At 35.8% G+C, this 26,060-nt stretch overlaps 1 protein-coding gene across 1 annotated transcript in view; it reads right to left on the bottom strand.

Moving 5' to 3' along the window:
• LOC128030179 (CUB and sushi domain-containing protein 3) overlaps nucleotides 1-26,060 on the bottom strand; it is a 231,452-nt gene that overhangs the window by 181,811 nt on the left and 23,581 nt on the right. The window contains exons 4-5 of the mRNA XM_052617664.1: nucleotides 18,955-19,067; nucleotides 7,585-7,779 (exon numbers count right to left, since the gene is read on the bottom strand). Of these exons, the coding sequence (XP_052473624.1) occupies nucleotides 7,585-7,779; nucleotides 18,955-19,067 (308 nt within the window). The remainder of the gene's footprint in view (nucleotides 1-7,584; nucleotides 7,780-18,954; nucleotides 19,068-26,060) is intronic.

The raw sequence follows: 26,060 nt of genomic DNA, 5'->3' as shown, positions 1-26,060 counted from the left end.
AGAGAGAATCAATTCTGAAATTGCTTGATAAATATACATTTATGGCCTTTAGTCAAGACTACATACTGATTGTGCCTTTTTCCATATTTCTCAAAACATCCTCCACCATTGCTTTAATTGTAGGGATGCACTCATGTCACTTATCAACAGCAAAATTAACTCAATTAGATTTTTGTTTTCTCCTAGAAGCTACTCAAGCTGCTAAACAGTGAAATACTGAACATTAATGATGCACAATGCACAACTCGAAAAGCTAATCTTTTTAACAATACTTTTAAAAAACGATGCGAGAGACAAGATTATAAATGCAACATCAAATGAGTTACTGCATGCTTACACTAAACGTGTCTCTGACTACTGTGATTATTTATTTTTATTTTTTTACTGTAATTTCTTCAATCACTGGTTCCTTGTCATCATGTCCATTTAAGAGACAAAAGTACACTGATTGAAAACCTAATGTTCAAAAAAAGAAAAAAGAAACACCAAATAATTTTCCAACACAAATAGAGTTCATGCTACTTTTGTAAATCAAAATGAAGCACATCATACAGGTGGGAACCAAAATGGAGTGTTTAAAGCCTCTTGTACAAATATGGATTCAAGCTTGATTGTACTGTGTGATATTTTACAGCATGGTTGTGCATAAGAGTTGGTCCATTTTGAGATAAAAAAAGGCACACAACCCTGATTTACACTCTTATTGCTAAAACATTAAAATGAACATTAAAACAATTTCTGTGTGTGTGCATTTAATTACATTTACAAAAGTGATTTTATGTACACACAAAACATGAATGCAAATAAAATGTCTAATATTTTAAAATAACTTTTAGTGGGCATATTCTGTAAATGATGGTGAAAATGTATGAGAGACATTAAATTTTGCTCAGGAAAGATTTTTTCTTAAACGGAAAACACATTCTAATGTAGCGAGAGAAAAAATGTAAAGCTGCATTGCACTTTGATTGTTTTGCTGCTTGAAAATGCTTTATATACAGGTGCATCTCAATAAATTAGAATGTTGTAGAAAAGTTCTTTCATTTCAGTAATTCAACTCAAATTGTGAAACTCATGTATTACATAAATTCAATGCACACAGACTGAAGTAGTTTAAGTCTTTGGTTCTTTTATTTGTGATGATTTTGGCTCACCATTTTAAAAAATTAGAATACGGTGAAATGCCAATCAGCTAATCAACTCAAAACACCTGCAAAGGTTTCCTGAGCCTTCAAAATGGTCTCTCAGTTTGGTTCACTAGGCTACACAATCATGGTGAAAACTGCTGGTCTGACAGTTTTCCAGAAGACAATCACTGACACCCTTCACAAGGAGTGTAGGCTAGAGCTTAGATTCTCTGCCCGAGCACGAGCCCTTGATAAAGCACGTCATGTGTCATGTGCAGCGTCTCGTCCACTCGCAGTCTCGCATGCGTGACGCATCACACCTGCTGTGCCTGTGCGCGTTGTAGCCTACTATTCAGTAGATTAAGTGCAACATGTAGGGTCGGGCTTCATTTGTTGGGCCCGATTTAAGCTCTAGTGTAGGCCACAAATATTCATTGCCAAAGAAGCTGTTCACAGAGTGCTGTATGCAAGCATGTTAACAGAAAGTTGAGTGGAAGGAAAAAGTGTGAAAGAAAAATATACACAACCAACTGAGAGAACCGCAGCCTTGTGAAGATTCTCAAGCAAAATCGATTCAAGAATTTGAATGAACTTCACAAGGAATGGACTGAGGCTGGGGTCAAGGCACCAAGAGCCACCACAAATAGAACGTGTCAAGCAATTAGCTGAACTACATACAGCATCAGAGGCGTCTTACCTGTGTTTAGAAGAAGAAGAACTGAGACTTTTCAGATGAAAGCAAGTTTTGTATTTAATTTGAAAACCAAGGTCCTAGAGTCTGGAGGAATGGTGAAGAAGCTCATAGCATAAGTTGCTAAGTTGTTAAGTTTGCACAGTCTGTGATGATTTGGGCTGCAATGTCATCTGCTGGTGTTGGTCCATTGTGTTTCTTGAAAACCAAAGTCACTGCACTCGTTTACAAAGAAATTTTGAAACACTTCATGCTTCCTTCTGCTGATCAGCTTTTTGAAGATGCTGATTTAATTTTCCAGGATTTGGCACCTGTCCACACTTTCAAAAGCACCAAAAGTTGGTCAAATGACCATGGTGTTGGTGTGTTTGACTGGCCAGCAAACTCACCAGACCTGAACCCCAGAGAGAATCTATGGGCTAATGTCAAGAAGAAGATGAGAAAAAAAGAGACCAAACAATGCAGATGAGCTGAAGGCCACTGTCAAAGAAACCTGGGCTTCCAGACCACCTCAGCAGTGTCACAAGCTGATCACCTCCATCCCACACTGAATTGAGGCAGTAATTAAAGCAAAAGGAGCCTCTACCAAGTATTGACTACATGTACAGTAAATGAGCATACTTTCCAGAAGGCCAACAATCCACTAAAAATGTTTTTACTGGTCTTATGAAGTATTCTAATTTATTGAGATGCACCTGTATATGATGCCTTACATTATCAATCCTACATATTGTTATATATTTTATTAAATTATATATTCATTATGTTTGGATTTATAACATTATACAATTACATTTTATGGTCAGATTTAAAAGCAAATATCTTAAATAAGCACCACTACTAGATTCGTAAAATAAATGTTTTTACATTAACTTTGTTAACAGGCTTTGGGACTGGCAGCTTGTGGGTCCTGAATTCAGGAGCCTCTGAAATGATCATGTTTTTTCCACTATTGTCACGGTTGGTATATACATTACGACTATACATTACATTTTTATGCTGGATTTCAACATTCATGGTTGGGATACTGCTCAGAGACAAACAGCTACTCTATGAAAATGGGTTTGATGTACTCAGTTTTGGAGCTGGCTGCTAAATGAGCAAGAAGGTAAGCAGAGATAAGATAAGCTTGCTTGGCCATGCAAGACACTGAACTGTCTCAACATGTTCTGCAGGGGTTTAAGCTATCAGAAGGAGCACCCCATTCAGAGCTCCTCCTGCAGAAATTCTCCTCACAGAACTGCTATGGACAGGTCACACAGTTACTGGAAACATGTGTCCGACAACCAGACAATCGACAGAAACTGTTAGCATGGCAAGAATTTCATTGCTCTTGAAAGTGTGTCCTCTGGATCTAGGTCATTCCATCTGGATTCAGTGATATCTGCCATTCTAGTGCGCCGAAGAGGACAGCTGAGGACTCTTGGATGTGTGCCTACTGTACATCTTTAGAATAGGCAGGTTCTCTGAGGAAGTGGGATCAAAAAACCATCTGCTCATTCTGAGGGTCATGCTGCCCTCTCAGAGTAGTCGAAGAACCCGAAGGAAGATGAAGAAGAGAGTTGCTGAAGCAAACTATTTTCTGTGGGCACATAACCACGGTAGGATAGATAACTAAGTGCAGTAAATGGTAAAACTATTCACCATCTTCTCTCAAAGATATGAACAAACATTCTTCAGTAACGCTAATAGAATGTTCATTCAAAGTTATCTGGTCATTGACAATGTTATCAGAATGTTAGAATAAAATGTTATTCAAACATCGCTCATGGAACGTTTTTTTCTTAATCATTTTAGTCAGACACTAAGGTTTTGTAAACATCATGATTTACTACCTTCCAACCAAAATGGTCTAAGAATGTTTTAATAACATTCCCATTAAGTTATGAAAATAATGTTTATGTCGTATGTTTTCTGAACATCCAAAACCCATTTTAAATGCTTTAAAACCTTTTTTAGTGTTATGTGAACATTAAAGAACATTCCATTTTATTATTTTTCAAACATTATGGGAATGTTACTTTTGAATGTTCTCCGAAAATTCAGAAACTAGTAACATTTAGACACTGGCGGTTTCTCCATTAGGGCGATTGGGTGACGCACTGTTGTGTAAACAGTGATTTATGTGACTTTTTATTTCTTATTAAACTGAAATCGAAGTAAAAAGTTGTTGTTTTTTTTTTTTTGTGGAAAAACCACATCCTGGCGTCAGAATGAATTGTGTTAACACACATATAGAAAGATAAGGAGACCAAGAGATTGATTCCTAATGTCAGTTTATTTTTAATTAATACTATAGTAGTTCAGTTCCCTTTACATCTTTAACTAGCCGTTATTTATCAATTGAATGGGTGACCTATCCCCATTAATCGAGCAAATATTTGCCCCGCATGAGAGAATTGGCAGGAGCCGCCACTGCATTTAAATAAATGTCCAACTAAAATGTTTCAGAAATAAAATTCTCCAACAATATATAAATAACATTGTTGTGCTAACTGTGCAAAGGTTTTGAGAACATTAAAGGCCAGATAATTATAAACGGACATTTTATTAACATTATTAGGACAACATTTGTTCATTAGTTTGAGAATGTACTTAACTATATACTAAAAAATATTTTCTCATAATATTCATAAAATGATAACAATTAACAATGACTGATGTTTTTTCTAATGCTCACATAACCAAGAAAAAAATATTTTTTAAATATTAAAGTGGATGTACAATTGAACATTCTGAAAACATTCTGATATAATGTTCTTATAACTTAATCGGAACGTAAGCAGTAAATTCTCTCACTAAGTGAAATGCATTAGAGAAAAAAAACAAGCATTTTCAACAGGTCTAATATTCAGACCGAATTTATCACAGGTCTTCCTTTCAGCTGGCATAAACACAAAGACCTGACTCTCATTTAAGCCCCATTTCTCTCTTTGCTTTGCATTTACCGGTAATATAGTTTGCTTTAAAGACATCCAGAGTGGGCAGAGACAAGGGGCAAGCCTCCAGGCTCAGATACCCTCATCAAAGATGATTAGTTTCCCTTGCCCAAAGATGAAAAAGCATGTGCTAAAAAGCCTGGGGTCAGAAAATGTGTCATACAGATTCCTCCCTGGTTTGACTGATTTGGCTGAATGCAACAAGGCCACGGGTTCTTCGTTTCGCTGAATGAGACTCAAAGACAGAGCTGGCAGTAGTTATTCTCTCTTGTGAATCATCCGGAATCACTTCTGGATGAATCACATTAACGTCCGACCAATTTTCATGTGTTGCATTTGATAAAACATTAATTTAACCACTGAAAAGACATTCATTTAGTTTCTCTAATTAAGCTAGTATGCTAATCAAGCTTGAAGTATGACAGGGAGCTACTGTCCCGGCACAAAATCTATGGTTAGGTCTATATTTAAATACAGAGAGTCACACAACTCATTTGTTCACTGAATCAACTCAAATGACTCACTCACTAACCAATCTAACCATCTTTCATCTCCAACTTGAAATAGGCATAGAAACATTCGGTTTGAATTGTCATCAATTTAGAAAGATGCTTTTTTATTTTCCCCAGATGGTTTGGTTACAGATTATCTACCAGCATCAACCGGCACAGAACTCAACCAAAAAAAATCGGAGTTGAAATTGTTTGATGACGCAGACTTCAGAATATCATAGCCTAAATTGTGAGTCACATAATGTTTCTGTTTTCATTCAGCCAAACTAAAAGCTACTGAAGCAAAACTAATAAGAAGATGAAAGGCTATAATACATCAAACAAGTTTGCTGGTTTAAACACTGTTTTTAATGAGGTCTTTCCTCTACCAAAAAGTACCTTTCATCGATATGTTTTGAGCCCTGCTCATCTTTCATTAAGCACAAATGATAAAGCAGTACTCATTTTTCAAATATCCTGGGGATATAGCATATTTTATCTTTATTCAGGTCAATCATGCATCGCATTCCAAAATGTAAAACGTTATCCAAAATACCTGAGTGCATTTCAAAGTTTCTCATGCTTATAATTAAAGCAACACCTGAATTATTGAACTGTATTTCGGATCTCACACATGCAGGAATTTCCCACTGGGGCGACTCATGTTTGATTGCGCCATGCAAAAGAAGACTAATGTAAAAGAACTGCAGGATTTTACAGCAGGCAGGCACTGCAGAACACTTCATGAATCACCATATCTAAAGCAATCCCAGAAAGACAAATTAGAAGCAGAGACAATTTTAAGCACAATACAAGTTGAAAACAACGTTCATTTGAAATTCGACAAAACTGAATAATATAAAAGCCTCATATATCAAGCCAAAGCCAGAGTACTCCAGGCTTATAGCATAGCAACCGGTTTCACTTTTGAGCCAACATGCTGCTTACAAAAGAATCTGTGGCCCCGAAAAGTATTTGGACACTTAAATATCAGAATGTCAGTGCATTATATCACAGCAAGCAGCATTTTAAAGAATGACAGCACAAAAAAAAAAAAAAAAAAATCAAAAGAATTTTGTCGGGTGTAAGGGTTCAAAGGATAAAATTGTAGGCAGTTCAGATTTATCACAGAGAACTGCAGTTCAGAATCAGAAATCAGATGCTCTGTGGTTGTCAAAAGGTATTGAAACATAGTGAATGTGATATTATAGGGCAGAACTATATATATCCAATATATTGGTGATGATTCTGGTATCAGTTTTGAAGAAAGAAACGTCTAAGTGCCTCTGATTTAAACTTGAGAAGATTTTGTGATGCAGTTCAAATTGTTATAAAAAAAGGGTTTGATTGAAAAATAGAAACTTTGATTCAATGATTTATTTTTGACCATTTTCGTTACACATAAAAAGGTAAAAATATATGCATACCTATTGCTGTCTATTTTTACAATAGGCAGGTTTTATTATATGAATAACTATTGCTGTCTATTATTAGGTAGGTTGCATTATATTCATGCACCTAAAATAAAATTATTCCTTTAAAATTATTTAATAAAAATGATTTATTGTGTTTGTGTGTGTAGAGCATTTTCGTTTCCCCAAAAATACTATGTTATCACAGACTAAAACATACTGACTTTGCTTACTCAGTGTAACAACAGTGTACAAATCTTTTTTAATAAATATTTAGTTTTTATTAGTTTTTTTTCCCCACCTTCCTGGTCAAAAATGACTGGCCTATAAAAAATATAAATGATACATTTCTTGTTATCCCATATTATTAGCAAAATTCATGATTTAATAGTTTTATCAATTTGTATTTCTTTAGATAGCACAGGTTTTGTATTTCTTTTTGGAGCTGACTGAGCAACGTTGCAAGCAATGTTAAAAAGGTTGTTTTGTCCTTTTGAATCTATTTGACAAATATGGCTGTTTTGTTGAAATTATAGTCCTGATTGTTCAGCAAAAACTTTATTTTTATTATTTTTATTAAAAATAAAATAAATAATTATTATTATTTCATTTTATAGCATAATATACACAATTACTGAGATATATATTGGCACATACTATGAAAGGATGAAATTCTGAGAAGCGTTTCTGCATTATTTGTTTCTAGAAACCGGTTGCTTTGATATTTTATCATGACATTCAGATGTTTTAAGCATATTCAAATGTATTAATGCCCTATGATACTCTACAAAAGCAGAGAAGGCCTTCTTTTAACAACTCGGCGTCAAAAAAATAAAAAATAAATAAATAAAAAACCCCAGCATGAAGAAAACAAAAATGAGCTGCTCAGCACAGTTCCCCAAGCATCTATCTGCCACTTCTTACCTCTGCAGATGGGAATAGGAAAATCCCACACTGCTACATTAGACGTGCTGGTGACACAGGTCAGCTGAGCATGGCCGTCCAGGGTATATCCAGCCACACAGTGGTACCGGATTCTGTCTCCCACACTGAAACTTGTTCCATTCAGGATTCCTTTGGCAGGAACTCCTGGATTCCCACAAGAACTGCTTTGTAGTTCTGAGGAGAGACAAAGCGAAGATGCCAAAATCAGATGTAGCAAAGGGCAATTTTATTCTTAACGCATTGCTGATTTCTGCTGGTTATAACCGGCCAATTAGAGAGTTGCAAAGCCTGTATTCATCAAAAAATAATGAAAACAATGAATAAAAAATGAATTTGTGCAAGAAACAAAAAGGCCACTTCCTACTGCAATAAAAAGATACTTATCTTTTAACAAAGAAAAAGAAGAAGTAGTGTCATGAATGCAGTCGACGGTCCTTATTTATTTCTCAGACATCTGGCGTTGGACTAATATTCCTGCTTTGACACATTTCTAATCCTCAGGGACACATGTCTGGATATGATATGTTAAGCTTGCTTATCTTTGATTTAAACCAGCACACATATGCTCTGAGCACCTGCCACCATCATAAAACTCCATTTCAATCCTCAGGCGACTTCAGACTACTGAACACTGCCCGTTTCAGACTGATATTTGTGACAATCAGCTGATCAAAATGGATCAGTTATGATTATCATGAAGTAGTTACTCTAAATACTGCCTGGCACAACAGTATGTTTTATTCTGAAGTGAATATTTCAAAGAATGCAAAATAAATTGTTTAATTTATATATTTATTTGCAGTTTATTAAGTAGAATAGAATAGAATAGAATAGAATAGAATAGAATAGAATGGATACTGCCTGATATGTAAAGTTTTTTGCATACTTATATAAATAACAATATGTGAAAATGATTTTATGTGATTTTAATAAATATAATATTCTGGGGGTAGGGATATTTTTAATGTTTTTTTTTTTTTTTGTAAAAACAGTAATATTATGAAAAATTACTAAAAAATTTAACCATTAGTTTTCTTTGTACGTTTATTTTAAAATATATGGATTTCTGTGATGCAAAGCTGAATTTCTCCAGTCTTCAGTGTCACAAGATCCTTCAGAAATCAATATGCCGATTTTCTGCACAGTAAACATGTTGAAAACAGTTTTGCTGCTTCATATTTCTGTGGTAAGCATGTTCATTTTTTCAGGATTCTTTTTGCAGAATTTGTAACAGAATTATTATTATGAGTATATAACAGTAGTACATAGCATACTGTACATCAGTGCAGAGCAGACTGTATTTGTAATTTCTTGAGCTATAATCACTGATACATCCACACAAATGCCTTACAAAAAACATTCTGACATGACATAAAACCTTTCCAGCTATATTCTGATTTTTGTCACAACAGAAATTCAAGTGTGGTGACCGAAACACTGAATTTTACGAAATGGCACCATAAATCGAATAATTTAGCATGTTATCAAGAGAGAAAATGCAAATAAATGCATCTGCACAGTATGTGAAGAACACAACAAATGTATTTTAAAGGCCCTTACAGTTCTACATTAGAAAGTACAGTGCACTTTAATGCATTCCACTAATGTGCTTCTGCATTAGAATTATATAAGTATAAAAGTGAGCCTCTAAAATCAGCAGATGTGCAGAATTATAACTTGAGCAGATGATTTATAGACGGCGTTTAGCAGCTAGAATGTAATGGCAGTGCATTTGCTCCCTGGTACACAGTCAGTGAACCATACATTTCATCTCAACTTGTGCTTTTAAATCTTAGACTTAAAGCTTCTTAAACCTCTGTCCCTTCACACCAGCGGACTGTTATCTCCATGTCACTCAATGAGACAGATCCTACTTTTCTTAATCTACCTTTAACAACAGAGCATGCACTTTGGCACCGATGCTTTGTGCAAACAGGTTTCCCATTGGGTTTGCGATCGGGAACTCTGTTTCTTGAATGAAAGCAGCTGAAGTTGATCAAATGCCGCTCGCGACTATCATCGCTCACACTCTGTCTATGATTTCGTGTGTGACTCTCTGCATAGGAACACAGCACATCTGTCAGCTCATCTCTGCTTGCATATAGTCCCACTGAGCTTTACGCCCGTGATCTGGGGTAATGGAGGCATTTCCTGCTCATTACGACAGGTTAAACTTGGGCTTTCTATATAATGCCAGTCAAATAAATGGCCCGGAGTGGAAATGAATCAGTACAGAAAGTGTGATGAAGTATTACCTTTGAGAGAGGATTATTTATTTTTCCCCTGTTCCAAAGAAGCAATTACAAGCATGGTCCCTCAGCAGGCTGAAGAAAAAACTCAAGTACAAACAGAGACATGAGGTGTCTGTTTGATTGTGCTACTGGGTCTCTGACTTATGGGCAGGACACTGGTGGAGTGAGACATTTGGAGTTGGAAATTACTTTTAGAAAGAGGCCATTCCATGTAATTGCTACTCAGGAGTGGTGATTTGTGGAAATACAAAGCCTGCTGATGTGAAATACAGCAGCAGGTCTCAACTGGTTTTGTTCTATGAGGTCAATTTTACTATGGACACCAATTGGAGACTTTTTGTGAAAATTTAAACTATCCATCCATCTGTCCATGAGTCCATGTCTGTCTGTCTATCTATCTATCCATCCATCCCTCCATCCAGTCTACCATTCATTTATTCATCCATCAATCCTGAACTGCATAGGCCCAACAATACACCGCTCACTCCAAACATCCTTCAGTCTATCAATCTATCACCCATCCATCCACCATGAACTGCACAGGCCCAACACTACTGTAAACTGCTCCATCCACCAATCAATCAATCAATCAATCAATCATCTATCCATCCAATATACTGGTCCTCCATCCATGCAATCTATCATCCATCCATCCATCCATCAATCCATAAATCTATCACTCATCCGTTCATCCATAAATCCATCTACCAGTCTATAATTTATCAATTCATCCATCAATCCATCCATACATCATGAATTGCTTCAGCCTAACAACACACTTCTCCATACATTCATCATTTATCAATGTATCAATCATTCATCCATCCATCCAAAATTGTACAGGCCTGACAATACACTGCTCCATCTGTCTATATCTGTCTATCATCCATCCATCCATCACTAATTGCATATGCCCATACACATTTACATCAACAATATAACTATCAATATGAGTGGCTTTCAATGGTTGCATGATCTATATTCATATTTAATCTAGTCTGGGTCATATTTTCTTTTACTTTGTGTAGGATGAGAGGATATCAAGCAACCTGTTCAAGCTGGCATCAGGCTAATTTGGCTGGTTTCTCCGTACTGACTAATGAATTTGCACCAAAACTCTGTATTATTGGACATACAACAAATAATATGTGAAATGCTTTCCCATAATAAGCCTATTTTTTATATTATATAAAATATATCTATATTAATTTTTAAGACTATTTATGACGCTTCAGAAAGACCTTCAATGCACCATCTGAAAACCACTAAAACAGAACATGTGAGATAGCTCAAAATCAAATCAAAAAGATGATGTTCAAATTTCTTAATATACATTTTATTCCAATACACATAAACACTATTCATATTTCAGAATCAGTCTGCCCATCAACACCACTTGTTTAGAGTCCAATGAATTCGAATCAATGTCCCTCCCAACATTTAAGATCACTGAATATATTTTTTCACCCAGAAATGTCACATTAGTAAAGTAAAATCATGAATTGCAAACACCGTTTCATCTTGACGAAACACTACACACTGGTATGTGGTGGTCACTTCACGCCATTGAAGTGTGACTCCACAGATAAGAAACCATTAAGATTTTGGTTTGGTCAGTCCTCCTGTGTTTACCTTCACATCCACCGTGGTGGCCTCTGCAACAAGCATCTGATTTATAGAGCATAGCAGGAGAGTGTGCTGTTTTACCTGTCATAACTTAACATGACAGCTTCTATAATAAATACAAACATAAACATGACATAAGCATGCTCATAACCACTCATGGCATGTGACATGGCATTTACTGTACCTCCAGCACTCCTGACAAACGACACCTCTCTGTCGTGATGAAAGTTGTTGGGTGATCTGCATTGACAGCAACATGACTGTGGAAGAATAGCATGTCTGTTGCTGCCAGTATTTGCAATAATGTTCCAGATTAAGTACATCTTAAGCTCTACAGACAGATTATGTGACCTGCTGAAAAAACAGTTGAGTTGTGGTTCAGTTTGAGAAAACAAACAGACCCACTTTATAAGTATCTTTAATAATATAAGCACTTACTGTGGAGATATATAATTATGTAATACAAAATGGGACCAAACAAATTAATGTGGACAGTAATGCACTCGCAACAGAAAGGTGAGGCAAGATGTTGCATCAGAAGAAACATTACACAACACATTTTAAAAGTATAGTCACTATAACTGCAAAACCGATTCCAAAAAAGTTTTGATACTGAATAAAAATAAAATGCACTGATGTAGAACTTTCAAATTTCAACATTTTATTCAGAATACAACACAGATGACATATCAAATGTTTAAACTGAGAAAATGTATAATTTTAAAGGAAAAATAAGATTTTAAATTTAATGGCATCAACACATCTGAAAAAAGTTGGGACAAGGCCATGTTTACCACTGTGTGGCATCTCCTCTTCTTTTTATAACAGTCTGCAAACGTCTGGGGACTGAGGAGACAAGCTGCTCAAGTTTAGGAATAGGAATGTTGTCCCATTCTTGTCTAATACAGGCTTCTAGTTGCTCAACTCTCTTAGGACTTCTTTGTCACATCTTCCTCTTTATGATGCACCAAATGTTTTATATGGGTGAATATAGATGAAAAGTTTAGAGCCCTACTGATGATTAAGTCTAGAGTGTGTCCACCTTTGTGTGTGGGTCCATGTACATGCTGAATCGACAGGTAAAAAAAAAGCCTCAAGTCCAAATATTCATTTATCACCAATTAACTGTTTGACAAACACTTTCTGCTTCGATGTCCGGTTCTAAATAAAAAAAAAAAATCTCAAACATGCTCCCAAGTGCCGATCTGAATCAACCGAGTCGCGAACATGCGCCCGAAGTGCCGATCTGAATCAACCGAGTCGCGAACAGGCTCCGAAGTGCCGATCTGAATCAACCGAGTCGCGAACATGCGCCCGAAGTGCCGATCTGAATCAACCGAGTCGCGAACAGGCTCCGAAGTGCCGATCTGAATCAACCGAGTCGCGAACATGCGCCCGAAGTGCCGATCTGAATCAACCGAGTCGCGAACAGGCTCCGAAGTGCCGATCTGAATCAACCGAGTCGCGAACAGGCTCCGAAGTGCCGATCTGAAACAACCGAGTCGAGAACAGGCTCCGAAGTGCCGATCTGAATCAACCGAGTCGCGAACATGCTCCGAAGTGCCGATCCGAATCAACCGAGTCACGAACAGGCTCCGAAGTGCCGATCCGAATCAACCGAGTCGCGAACTGGCGACGCGAATATATATATATATATATATATATATATATATATATATATATATATATATATATATATATATATATATATATATATTCTAAGTAAACAACAATAGCCCAAGTTTAGTAAACATTTTTTAATGAGACTATAACAAATAATTCTGCATCTATTTTTAAGTGTGCCAGCTGCCACTGTGGGTGGCACAGGCACACCCCGGCACACTCGTGGCTACGCCACTGGGGTGAAAGATCTGGACTGCAGGCTGTCCATTTCAGTACCCGGATCCTTCTTCTACGCAGCCATGATGTTGTAATTGATGCAGTATGTGTTCCGGCATTGTCATGTTGGAAAATGCAAGGTCTTGATAGAGAAGGATCACTCAAATCAGAAAGAATGTGAAGGCTATGATGACGGCAATGGACATGAATGACAAGTTCTAGTTCTCAAGGAATTGTTTGTTCCTTCTAGATATAGATATTGTCAGCTGAAAGCATGGTTTAAACAAGTACTACAACACTTATTCACACGCAATCGCTCTCTCAATAATGCATTCAAACAAATGTCGCCTAATACACTACTAATTCATCTATATCCTATTTTGGAAACAGGCACACTCCGTTCAATCAGAAACAGCTCAGATAAATTCCATTGAACATAGAGAGCCAATCGTGACTGACCCCAGCTCTCTTATTATGAGAAATGGCTGCTATTTTGATCCCACTTGTGCTTGCTGGAGATGTTCATAATAGCTCCCAAAGTGTCTGTGAAAAGACCACCAGAAACACTATAAGACACTTTTTATCTCAGATCATCTAAGAGAAAACAGAACTGCCATTATTTGTGGTCGTCCCTCAAACTTGAAGCCTTTAACACTTTTATTTGTAACCATAAGATCTATTAAAGAAATTTAGCAAAACTGATAAACAAAAACTTCCTAAAATGATTGTTGATCAATTTGGCTCAAAAATATATGCAAAGTTGGAGAGAGTGAAGCTAAATAAAATCAAATAATGATAGGTCAGAAGCTGATATTATTTCAAAGATTGTATCAAAGAACGTATGGAACAAACTACAAATGCATAAATATTTAGATATAAAAGTTCACATTAAAGCAAAAAATATATATATAAATAACTGATTTTAAATGATAATTCATAAATGTAGCTATATAATGTGATTTTTGAAACAAGTCAACATGAAAAAGGTTCACCATTTTTTTTCTGGAATTGAATTTCATAGTAAGAGAGGATATTTTAGGAGAAAAAAATTTAAATTAAAGTGATGTTAAATAGATATTTTAAGAATTACAAGGCTAATGTTGACAATGTATTATTTCAAAGCTCAAAACGATAAAAAAAATATTTTTGGATATAAATATACTAATCAAAATATTAATCATACCAATATTTGTTTATATATATATATATATATATATATATATATATATATATATATATATATATATGTGTGTGTGTGTGTGTGTGTGTGTGTGTGTGTGTGTGTATATATATATATATATATATATATATATATATATATATATAAATACATACATACATATACATATGTATATATATATACATACATATTAATCATTATATATATATATATATATATATATATATAATGTTTTTTATATATAATGTTATGTAAGCGACTTACATATATATATATATATATATATATATATATATACACACATACACACACACACACACAGACACACACATATACACACAAGCTCAAAACGATAAAACTAATATTTTTTTTTATATAAATATACCAATCAAAATATAAATCATATATATTTATATTTTGAAAATATTAAAATACATTATATTAAATCATAACTCATATATTTGAAATATTGTATGAATATAATATGTATATAATCTTTTTTGAGCCTACATAACAAACTCTGCTGCTCAACCAATCTTCTGGTCTATTTGGCAGACCAATGATAGGCAGCCATCAGAGGCATTGACCTGTTGGAAATCAATTATTATTTTAGCAATTCTGTGCCTCTCATGCTGCATAATTTACATATATCACCTTTCATATCTATTCTAAGATAAAATTATATACATTCATACATCTGGACTGAGTGCTGAGACTATAGTGGGCAAACTGCTGAGGTAATTACTACAGGCTGATCCCAGGAGATGAGCTATACATCCCTACATACATCAAATGATTTTGCTGCCCTTGAAAACAATGGAAGTTTGTCAGAGCATCTATATTTCAAACGTTGAGCACACTTCAGCACACAGCAATCTTCCCTGGGAGCTTGTCACATATCTAGGTGCATTCAGAATTATTGAGCCCTAACAAACAAGCAATCAGCAAACACCGCCAAAAACCTTCACAGGACCCACAGGGACGGGGCCACCAGGAACCCAAAGACAGGCAGATTTCACGGGTCACCAGAGAGTGTAATGTATTTCGGAGACATTATGATGCAATAGGTCAGACACAGCAAATTTCAAAGGTTGCAACAAAAGACAAAGAGTGCGGCCATTTCTGCTGGGATTTCATTTTGCTCACATTTCGATAAACGAGTGCTCTTTAGTCATCCCAGAAAATGTTTCCAAATCAATGTTTTGGCCTGTCCTAGCATTTAGATGACTAGAGGCTCTGCAGGGAGGATCGTTAATGCACGTTGTGATGACCGAACATTAGCATGTTGATCGTGACATATGGTATTTCCAGAGTCATTGGCATTCAGTTGAAGGGCAGACGGAAAGGCTGAGGTTTTGCATCTATACTCAGAAGCTGACTAGTACAGAATGGCGATAGACACATTAATCAAAGTGCAAACATTGACTGTCAAACATGGTTTCAGTTGTTCCAACGTGACGGAAAACTGACAGGAACCAAAATGAGATTTCTTTTCCCCAGTCTGCGTCTATCTCTCTCTCATAAATGTTGAATCACTTGCACATTAAAACCATTGGACAAGAACCAATCCCTTGTTATTGCTGCTTCCTTAGAGTCATAACCCTTAACCCTTCATTGTTTGCACTACAAACACAAATTACACCTGAAATCACAGGGTTTGTTGACAAGAGGAGTGCTTTTGCTTTTCTAGAGCTGTTTTGACTCATGGCCCAAGTTGGAACTCATAAACCCACAATAATATTAACGTATTAAATATTAAAGAGACTTGGGAACAATCACCTAACATCTACTCAAAATACACTAGCAAACACCTAGCAACTACCCAGAACATCCTTACATGGACTCACTCACTCACATGGAAACCATCCATAAAACCCTAGCAAAGACCTAGCAACAATCTAAAATACCCTAAAAACCATGCCAAACATCATTGAGACCAGGGTGGGATCTTTTCATTTCCACAGACCCCAAAGAATTTAATAGAGACCTGGTGGCAATCACCAGGCAACCTTTTAAAAAATTACCTTAGAAACCACCTACAACACCCTACAAACCATGCAAAAAAATCATTGAGACCAGGTGGGCTCTTCGGACTTTGCACTTAAGTTGGGACCAATAAACCCCCAAGAACATTATGGCAATCAGCAGACTTTACAATTAAGAGACTTGGCAATAATAATATAGCAGCAACCATCCAAAATACCATGGCAAATTCCTAGTAATGCCCATATCTTCATATAAATGCTCCAAATGAGACTTAAAAAAAGCCACAAATTCTTCAGTTACGTACATCAATCTATGGAGATGAATGACAATGAGACAAAGTCATTGTGAATTCAGTGGGAATCCCAGGCCCTCTGGAGTGCAATAACCTGCAGGATTAATATTGCAAAATGCATAAAATTCAGAAGCACATTAAACACAAAAGCATGAGCCAAAGCCCAGGCTGGTCAATGGGACTGAATAATTCAGACTGTAAAGATGGAGCAGATGGGGTGGCATGCTGTGGTCAGGTCAAGAGGATAACAGGTGGAGAGAGTGATGGAAGATGGTGACTGGTTGAGAAATGACAGTCACTGGTGGTGTAGATGACCCAGACGCTTGCAAACTCAACCAATCACAGCCAGAGGCTGAAATAAACTTAATGGCACAGTAGACCCTCTGCTCAGATATTAAACATTCCCTTTTGGGTGAACTGGGCTGAAATAAGTGATCCAAAACTAGGCTGACTTAAGACAGACAACAGCGTTTTTAAACATATAATGGAAAATCAGATTTTCCTTGGTGTTTTGAAATACACTCTGATGCACAATAGAGACTAATTCAGAATTCAAAACTACACATCCATCTGTCTGCTGGACGGCCCATGTGACTATCTGTCTATTTATTTGTCTGTCTCCGAGCAGCCAATACTCTAATACTGTAGCAATCATTCGGAAAACCCTAGCCACCACCCAAAATGCCAAAGAAATGCCCTAATGAATTAATAGCCTGGACAAAAAAAAATGAATTTGCATTCTTACAGATCACTCTAGCAACCACCTAACAAAGCTCTAGCAAATTAACAGCCTAAACAAAGAAGTATAAAAATATTGTAACTGTCCCATAAGCACCACCTTCGATTTAATATTTCAGTTTCACAAAGAAATATGCAGCATTTTGTCCAAGCAATTTCAAAAGACACATTTTAATTTACAATGTCTTAAATCTCATTTTGTTAAAACTTTTTTTTTATTATTATTGTATTGTGAAATCAGTATCATGAATCGTATCGCATCATGAGTTGAGTGAATCGTTACATACTTAGCAAGGACATATCAAATCCCTTGTAAATTATCAGCCTGAACAAAGAACGAGTAATCATTTGGAGCAAGCAGACCACCCAAAATGCCCTAGCAAACTAACAGCCTTGAAGAATTTGCCATCATTTCAAACACCCTAGTAACCACCAACAATTTCCTAGCAACCACCCAGCAACATCCTAGCAAATCAACAGCCTGTACGATTCACTTACAATCATACGGAACATTTCCGAGCACCTAGAAACGCCCCATAGATAGGGGTGCACGATAAATATAGGCAGTAAAACTTACTTTCGTCAGTAAAGCCGGTTCTCTAATCAGCAGTAAATTCCATCAGGTGCGTGATTCACATATAGCAACTGTTACTACACAGAGCTATTGTTAACTGACAAGCTGCGCAAATCCACGTTCATTATCAGCGTGGTTTTGTACAGCTTGTCAGTTAACAATGGCTCTGTGTATAATAATAATTGTGAATGATGTCAAGTTAACAGTTAAAGATTGCAGACGCGTCTACATGCTCAGCACTGTCGAATGGGGCAACCTATACATAACTATGGCAATGCCTTAGCAAATCATCAGCCTGAACAAAGAATTCACAGTAATTAGAAACAACCTAGCAGCCTCCTAGCAACACTGTAGCAAAATAATAGCCTCAGCAAAGAGCTGGCAATCATTTGGAACTCTCAAACTATTGAAAGCACAAAAAGCTTAAAATTATCCTACTTCAAAACAGTTACTCAAATTACCTCACAAACTCTCAGACAAGGCTGGTAAAGTCAACTTTTTTATTTTTTCCAGTTTAAACTAACATGCTACTGAAACTAAACTAAGTTTAAATGAGTCGATGCTAACAGAGATCATTTACATATAGAGATCCTACAACAGCAAACACAATCAAGCTGAAAAAGTGGTCTTCAAAATGAATTTGACTTCTACAAGACAAACTAGAGTTCATTCCCTTAAATAATAGTTATACTAATAGAGTATTCAGGAATTAATACATTGCTTTTTTTACTTCTCTAGTTTTATGCCCACTGCCTGCTGTCAAACACTTCTAATTGACCACTACAGTGTGCAATTTGCATCTCCAAACTCAAAACCCATGATAAATAGCAGAGAAAATTAAAGGCTGTGTTATGCTCCTTACCTTCATAATATATTTTAAATCCGTGGGCGCTTACAGCAAAGTCGCTGGTGAGACGCAGGGAGAATATGGATCCGGTACTTGTGACAGGCGCTGGCACCTGAAATCCTGTTAACCTGTACGAGAAGAGAGAAATATTACTCATCCGGACAAAATGTAGTGAGGAATTTCACACAAATAAACATGTATGTATGTATCCAGAACTTAGAGAGAAAAAAAAAAGAACTGTTAAAAAAATATATATAAAATAGAATAAAAATAAAAATTGTTATTGTTGTTGTTGTTATAGCTATTATCATCTCCATCATTGCATTCCATTTTAATTTCCTTTGATCAAATTTACATTTTCTTTGAACTCTGGGGTCAAATGTGACCTCTTTTATGACATCCAACTTAGTTCTTAGACAATAGCTAGCATAATATGTTTGTAAATGCTATCTGATTGCATATTATCTAATGCATAAATACATGCATTTTTAAGCAAGGCCACTATTTTGGTTCACAGTATTTTATTCTTAGCACGTTTGATAATAAATCTGCCAGGAATCATGCCGACTTTGCACCTTTCACCTACTCCATTCTGGTTAATACAACAAGACATAAAGAATGAGTCATTTCTTCCTATTTCATAAGAACTCATCCAAATCATTGTCTTCATATCACAGAAAGTCCTGCTTTAACACGATGTGAAGCTCTCTAATATTGGAAACTTGGAAAAGATCAATGAGCCCCAACGATTTGAAAATATCATTTCACAAAAGTACCATCAGCATTGGGGCAGCTGCTCAACTGTGATAGCTGAACTGCATTGCGTTCTAGTGCCATCACATTCATACTGAAGACAGATACTTGTGCACTTGATGAAATAACAAACAAGCAATTTAACAAATATAATAACATGTATTTTTACAAATATATTAAAGTCAACAAGATAAACCCTTTTTATGTCTGTTAAATGACATATTTTTTTGAGTGAAGCAGGAGATTAAAAGTGCATGGTTTAAATACATTCTATCCATTTGATCAGGTTGTTAAAAGCCCTATGATTTGATATAAAATTGGCCGATCAGATGATTTTGATTTTCTTAAAGTGATAGCAGTCACTTATAGCATTAATAAATCTGCTGCTGTCATTAATGTTAATCAAACACCAAAAGAACAAAAAAAGAAAGTGATTTACTGTGCTTGCCAAATATTTTTTGTAGCCTAAAGCAATGCATATTTCTTTAATACAGAGTTTTATTTTACATTTGATTGCTTTATTTAAGCTTTGTAGTATTTCTTACCAAAAAAAATGTAAACACATTTAACTTCATTTGTTTTTGTTCTATTGTATTTGTTTCTGTTCTGACTCGTCTTTAATAAGCTTGAAAACTTTTTTAACTTATGTTAGATGTAGGCCTTACTATTTTTCACTGCTTAGTAACTTGCAAAATAGTCTTAAAAACCAATATGAAGTTTGTGAATCGTGATATGCTATTTTAACGATATAGCTCACTCCTGACAAAATGCACACTGATTAATTCAAGACAAGTGTAATAAGTGCATTATGTAAAATGTCTCTTTTGATTTCATGTTGATTAAATATTAATCTTAAGCATGTCTAAACCAGGTGCTCATGAAGGCCATTTCACATGACTCACATTAGGGTTATTTCACACTGCTTAATGCAAGAGTTTTGTCAACCACATGACAAGTGTTCCAGATAGCATCAACCAAAGGGTGATTTTATCTTCCTTGGTAACATACACTATAAATGGTTTTTGACAACATACAATAAATGGTAAAAACATGCATTTGGCCTTCAAATTAGTAAAAACTGTATTGCTTTGATAGAACAAAGAAAAGAAAAAAGGACTCATCAAATGTGGGTTTAATAAACTTTACTGTTTCAGGATGAAATTGGTGAATTTAAATCAGTTCAAAAAACAAAGCACCATAATTACAGTTTCCAGATTCTGCTCTTTTTTATAATTATTATTATTCTTTTTTTTATTGAAGTGATTTTTTATTATGTTTAACCCCATTCTCAACTTGTTTTACTTCTGCAATGTAAAGTTTTACTTGGTAAATTTGGATATTCAATGAGAAAAATTCAAGTGGGACTTGATTTTATGTGAAAAGTGGGTATTATTTCTCAACATCTTAATGTGTAAATTGCATAAAATGTTATCAAAAGACCACAGCATGTAAAACCAATATTTTCTTCAAAGTGTTTGTTGGTTAGTGGCACTATATTGGTTGAATATATTGGTTTTGCATGCTGTGGTCTTTTGGTAACAAAATGTGAACTTCCAGACCTAACTCAGAAAAACCTGAAATTAAATGTAAGGTTGGGGGGGGGGGGGGGGGGGGGTTGCGGGGTTAATCTGCAGCATGTCATTTCTGCACCACTAGTTATGACAAAAATAACCTCTATCTCTTTGCTTGATCATTGATATCACATTTTCTCAACCAATAGCATGACTTTGAAGACTGATGGAGGGAGTGTTTGAAACCTATTTTCAAACAGGTTTCTCGTTATTTTTAACATTTCATTGACATACTACAGCTTTTCAACATAAAGATTAAATCAAAAATCAAGCCTATTTATTTCTTACATAATATCCCTGCTTTATTGCCCACCATTTACTCCATGCATGGTATGCAATGATTTAACAAAATGCTATAACTTTCTTCACCTCTAAAATTACTTTTCTGGTGTTGTAATTTTGGCTGCAGGGGTGGAAAAAACAATAATAACCAACCAACCAAAACAATAACTAACCAATAATGTCGGAATCCAACTTTTCACGATCCAATCAAATCGCAGAGAATAAAATCAATTATTCCCACTCAAAAATGTTGTTTAATTCTGAAATACGTCACACGGAGAAACATTGCTTACACTACCTTTAAATGTGTTGCAAATGTCATTTAATCTTCCCATTAAGATTACTTATTATTACTTATTAAGACTGTGAGAAATTGAATTACTGCAGAGTCTGTGCAATGCTGGAGCTAGAGTTAATCGTTTGATGAGCACATCTCTCACCTGGCCTCAAGGCAATTAGCAGAAAATTGTATAGTGATGTCCAATGGGAGGTTGGAGGTTGAGTGAAACCATATGCAAACATAATATGTGGTTAAGCAGAGGTCATGCAAAGTGCCAGATAAAATCAGCCTCAGCCTGTGGACAGCCTGAATCAACAGAAAACTGGACAAGAATTTATGCCAAAAGTCATAAGTCTCAAAAGATTCTCGAGATCCCCATTTGAAGCCACACAGGCCACTAAGAAAACCGAACGTGGTACATGCCTGCAATAACATTGTTAATTTTTGTTTGTATTGAAAAATAAACCTTTTGAGCCTGTGGACAGCCAGTGGATCTGAGGGATTAATTACCACGAGTGGAGAACAATCAAACGCTGGAGGGAAAAAAAAGGAATTATCCCAAAGAGAGTGCCAATAAGAGATTTTTGGTCTTATTGGTTTTTGCTGGCTGACTGTGAGTCAGCATTCACACAAACAAACACACACACACACACACATTTACTTCACTATCTAAAAGAGAACATACAGTACATTTCTACTATACAAACAAACATAGCTTGAGTGTGTCATATGTATATATATGTATAGCATTCAAAACCTCAGACTGGGCAGAAGGTTCACCTTCCTATAGGACAATGACCCTAAGCACACAGCAAGAGTGGCTTATAGACAACTCTATGAATGTCCTTGAGTGGCACATCCACAGTCTGTGCTTAAACCTGATCAAAAAAATTCTGGAAAAACCTGAAAATGTGTGTATGCCCCCATCCAACCTGACAGAACTTGAGTGATGAAGAGGTGAGGAGAACAATGGCAAATAATGGCCAAATGCTGATGTGCAAGTTTATTTGTTTATATATATATAGCTTATATATGCAGCTCAATTGGTAGAGCATTGCGCTATCAGGCACAAGGTTGGGGGTTTGATTCCCCGGTTACACATGATAGGTAAAAATTGATAGCCTGAATGCACTGTAAGTCGCTTTTGATAAAAGTGTCTGCTAAATGCATACATTTTATTAAATTTTTTCATTTGATCTTGATCGACAGTCAAAGAACTCAGTATAAACTCAAACTCTTTCGAGCACAAATTACATTGATTTTACAGCTCATACAGTAGTAAACAATAGTTTCATTTTAGATAAAGCATATAAGACATAACTGATATTTACGTTTGGCTATAGAGCTAAGAAAGAGCAACATGTAAGTAACAAAACTTTCATCTGGATATGAACAGATATGTTAACCTTTTTTGGCTCTCCAAAACTGGAAAATCTTAAAGTAAGAAAAAAATACTGAGCACTGAGTACTGGTATCAAATTTAGCTCAATTTGCACAGGTTTCTGATGGACAGAATGAAATGAAGATGTTCTACACCTGTTTTGACGATTTGATACAGAGTAATGGAATTGCATATTGAGGGAGTGTTTTCATAAGAAGCAGCTGAACAGAAGTGCTTATTGCAACAGGTAATGCCAGACGCATCAAGTACTTCAGGTCATCCAAGAAGGGTTTGTTTCTTCATCTGAAACAGATTTGGAAAAATTTTGCATAACAACATTTGTTCACCATTCGATCCTCTGCAATGAATGGGTGCCATCAAAATAAGAGTCCAAACAGTAATCCACACCACTCCAGTCCATCAATTAACGTCTTGTAAAGAACAACCAACACATTCATTTAGAAATCTTTTTCTTATAAATGGTGCTTTATCTGTGCAGATTTCTCACCTGATTCACATGAGACGACTTTTTCACAGGAGAAAGCAGTATTATAGATTATGGACTTGTATTTTAGCCAGTAGCAAGGAACTTAGGTTAAAATGATTGATGGATTTGTTTATTATAAACATGCAGCTTCTCACCACACAACATGTTAACTGACGGACTGGAGTGGTGTGCATTACTTGTGGATTATTGTGATGTTTTTATCAGCTGTTTGGACTCATTCTGACGGCACCCATTCACTGCATCCATTGGTGAGCAAGTTGTGTAATGCAACTGTACATTTCTCCAAATCTGCTCCAATGAAGAAACAAACTCATCTACATCTCGAATGGACTGAGGGTGAGTACATTTTCAGCAAATTTTTAATTTTGGGTGAACTATTTCTTTAAGATGATTTGCTTTTTTCATTCCTCATTTTCAGTCACTTTTGTCAATATGAATAAATGTAAATGCTCTTTTCTTGTCATCAGTTCATAGTGATGTTCATATTGTTTGTCAAGGTCCAAGACAATACATTAAAAAAAATCTACATAAAGATATTGTATGGCTTCAGAATATGGCAAATGAATGTAATATGAATTACATGTATGCCGATTGTTAATCTTTTTTGAAGTATGACAGCCTTGATCACATTCAGCTATTGTGGCTGCATGAAAAACAACAGCATGCAGGCCAGCGTTCTTCTCCATTTGCATTCATTTCATTTCAAGCCATGAAGGGGAGTCATTTTGGGTAATGACAGAATCCCTGTTTTTATCTGAACTGCTCCTTTAGAGAAAACATTATGACCTCGGTGAAGATTTACATCAGTTTACACAAATGGCTCTGCTAGCCTGACTTGCAGAGCTGAAAAGTCATTTATCACCCAGATGGCACTGACCAGAGAGCCTGAGCTTTTTCTCTGTCTATTTGTAAAACAAATTATGGCTACAAGATAACACTGTACATCAAAGAAAGTTGATTCTGTGTGTGGAAAACATTGTGTGTGTGTGTGTGTGTGTGTGTGTGTGTGTGTGTGTGTGTGTGTGTGTGCAGCGAAGACACTTCAAAGTTAAATGACTGAGCAGACACTATTTAAGAGAAGCAAGACAGGCCAATTACTTCAACACACAGCGCTCACATCTGACCAGACTGCATTATCCAATTAGCACGGTGCGCTCTGAAGGTTGAGTAAATAAGTGTGCTCCGGGTGGCCTTGCATACAGAGCACCATCCCACTGATCAGACTTTGTAAGCTTCTCCTTGATTCTGATGTGTTTTGTCTCTTTGTCGTTAATCTGTATTTGACTACTGCCCCTTATCTCTGTAGCCAGCTGCTGAAAAGAGAGAAATCTACAGATATGCTTTAGCAATTTCACAAAATGCTCCATGAGAGACAAATGCATTACTCACGCTTGCACTGAATTCATTCACCAGGTCAAAAAAAGTGTCTCTCAGCCATTTCTCATGCAAACGTATTCGCAATTCTGCAGGTATTGCGAGAATACGCTCTAAAAAGTGACTTTGTTATCGTAGCTGCTGGCTAAGAAAAGGACAGAACGCAATTTTTCATTCTGACTCTTATCTTGACAATGTTTTGAAGTGCTGCCTCGATTTATTGTTCATTTGTGTCTGCTTGAGCTGATTTTAAAGGGTCATGAAACTCTACAACACATTCTTTGAGAGGTTAAAGGAACAGTTCACCCCAAAAAAATTTATTCCAGACATATTTATCCACCTTCATGTTCAAAGACATGACTTTATTTTGCACATAGATCACAAAAGGAATAATTTTGCATTGTGCTGGTCACTCTTTTTCATGCTATTAAAGTAAAAGTGGCTGAAGCTTTGATGCTTTTGAAGCTCTTATGCTGTCATTCTAGCCATTCTTCACTGATAATCCTATCTACTGTAAACGGATTGCTAAAAAACTGAGAACTGGATCAGTCCAGTTTGTGAGAAAAACTTTCACACTAGGGCTGCATTTTCCAAATTCATGGAATACTTAACTGTCGAAACCATTTTTGCCAATGGCTTTGCAATCTACTTAAGGCTTGCAATGCTTTATGGGAAATACGACTACATGAACTGCATCAACCGATTCAAAGATCCGACTCAAAAGAGTGATTCATTCACAAAATCATCAGGGTTATTTTTGAGCTAAACATTTTTTAATTATTAAAGTTAATAATTATCAGTGAGGGAAATAAAAATATATAAGTTGAGCTTGATAAATAACTGAAAACCATTTCAACTGAAGTACAAAACTTATTTAAAGGTAAACCAAAGCCTTTATAAATAATGCATTATTCAAGATTTCATGATGTAGGTTGTAATGCATTGTACCTTATAGAGATAACTATAATCAAA

This window comes from Carassius gibelio, chromosome A16 (genome assembly GCF_023724105.1).
Source record: "Carassius gibelio isolate Cgi1373 ecotype wild population from Czech Republic chromosome A16, carGib1.2-hapl.c, whole genome shotgun sequence".
Taxonomy (NCBI): Eukaryota; Metazoa; Chordata; class Actinopteri; order Cypriniformes; family Cyprinidae; genus Carassius; species Carassius gibelio.
Note: the sequence above shows the minus strand (reverse complement) of the source record. Positions and strands in the feature narration are given on the sequence as shown.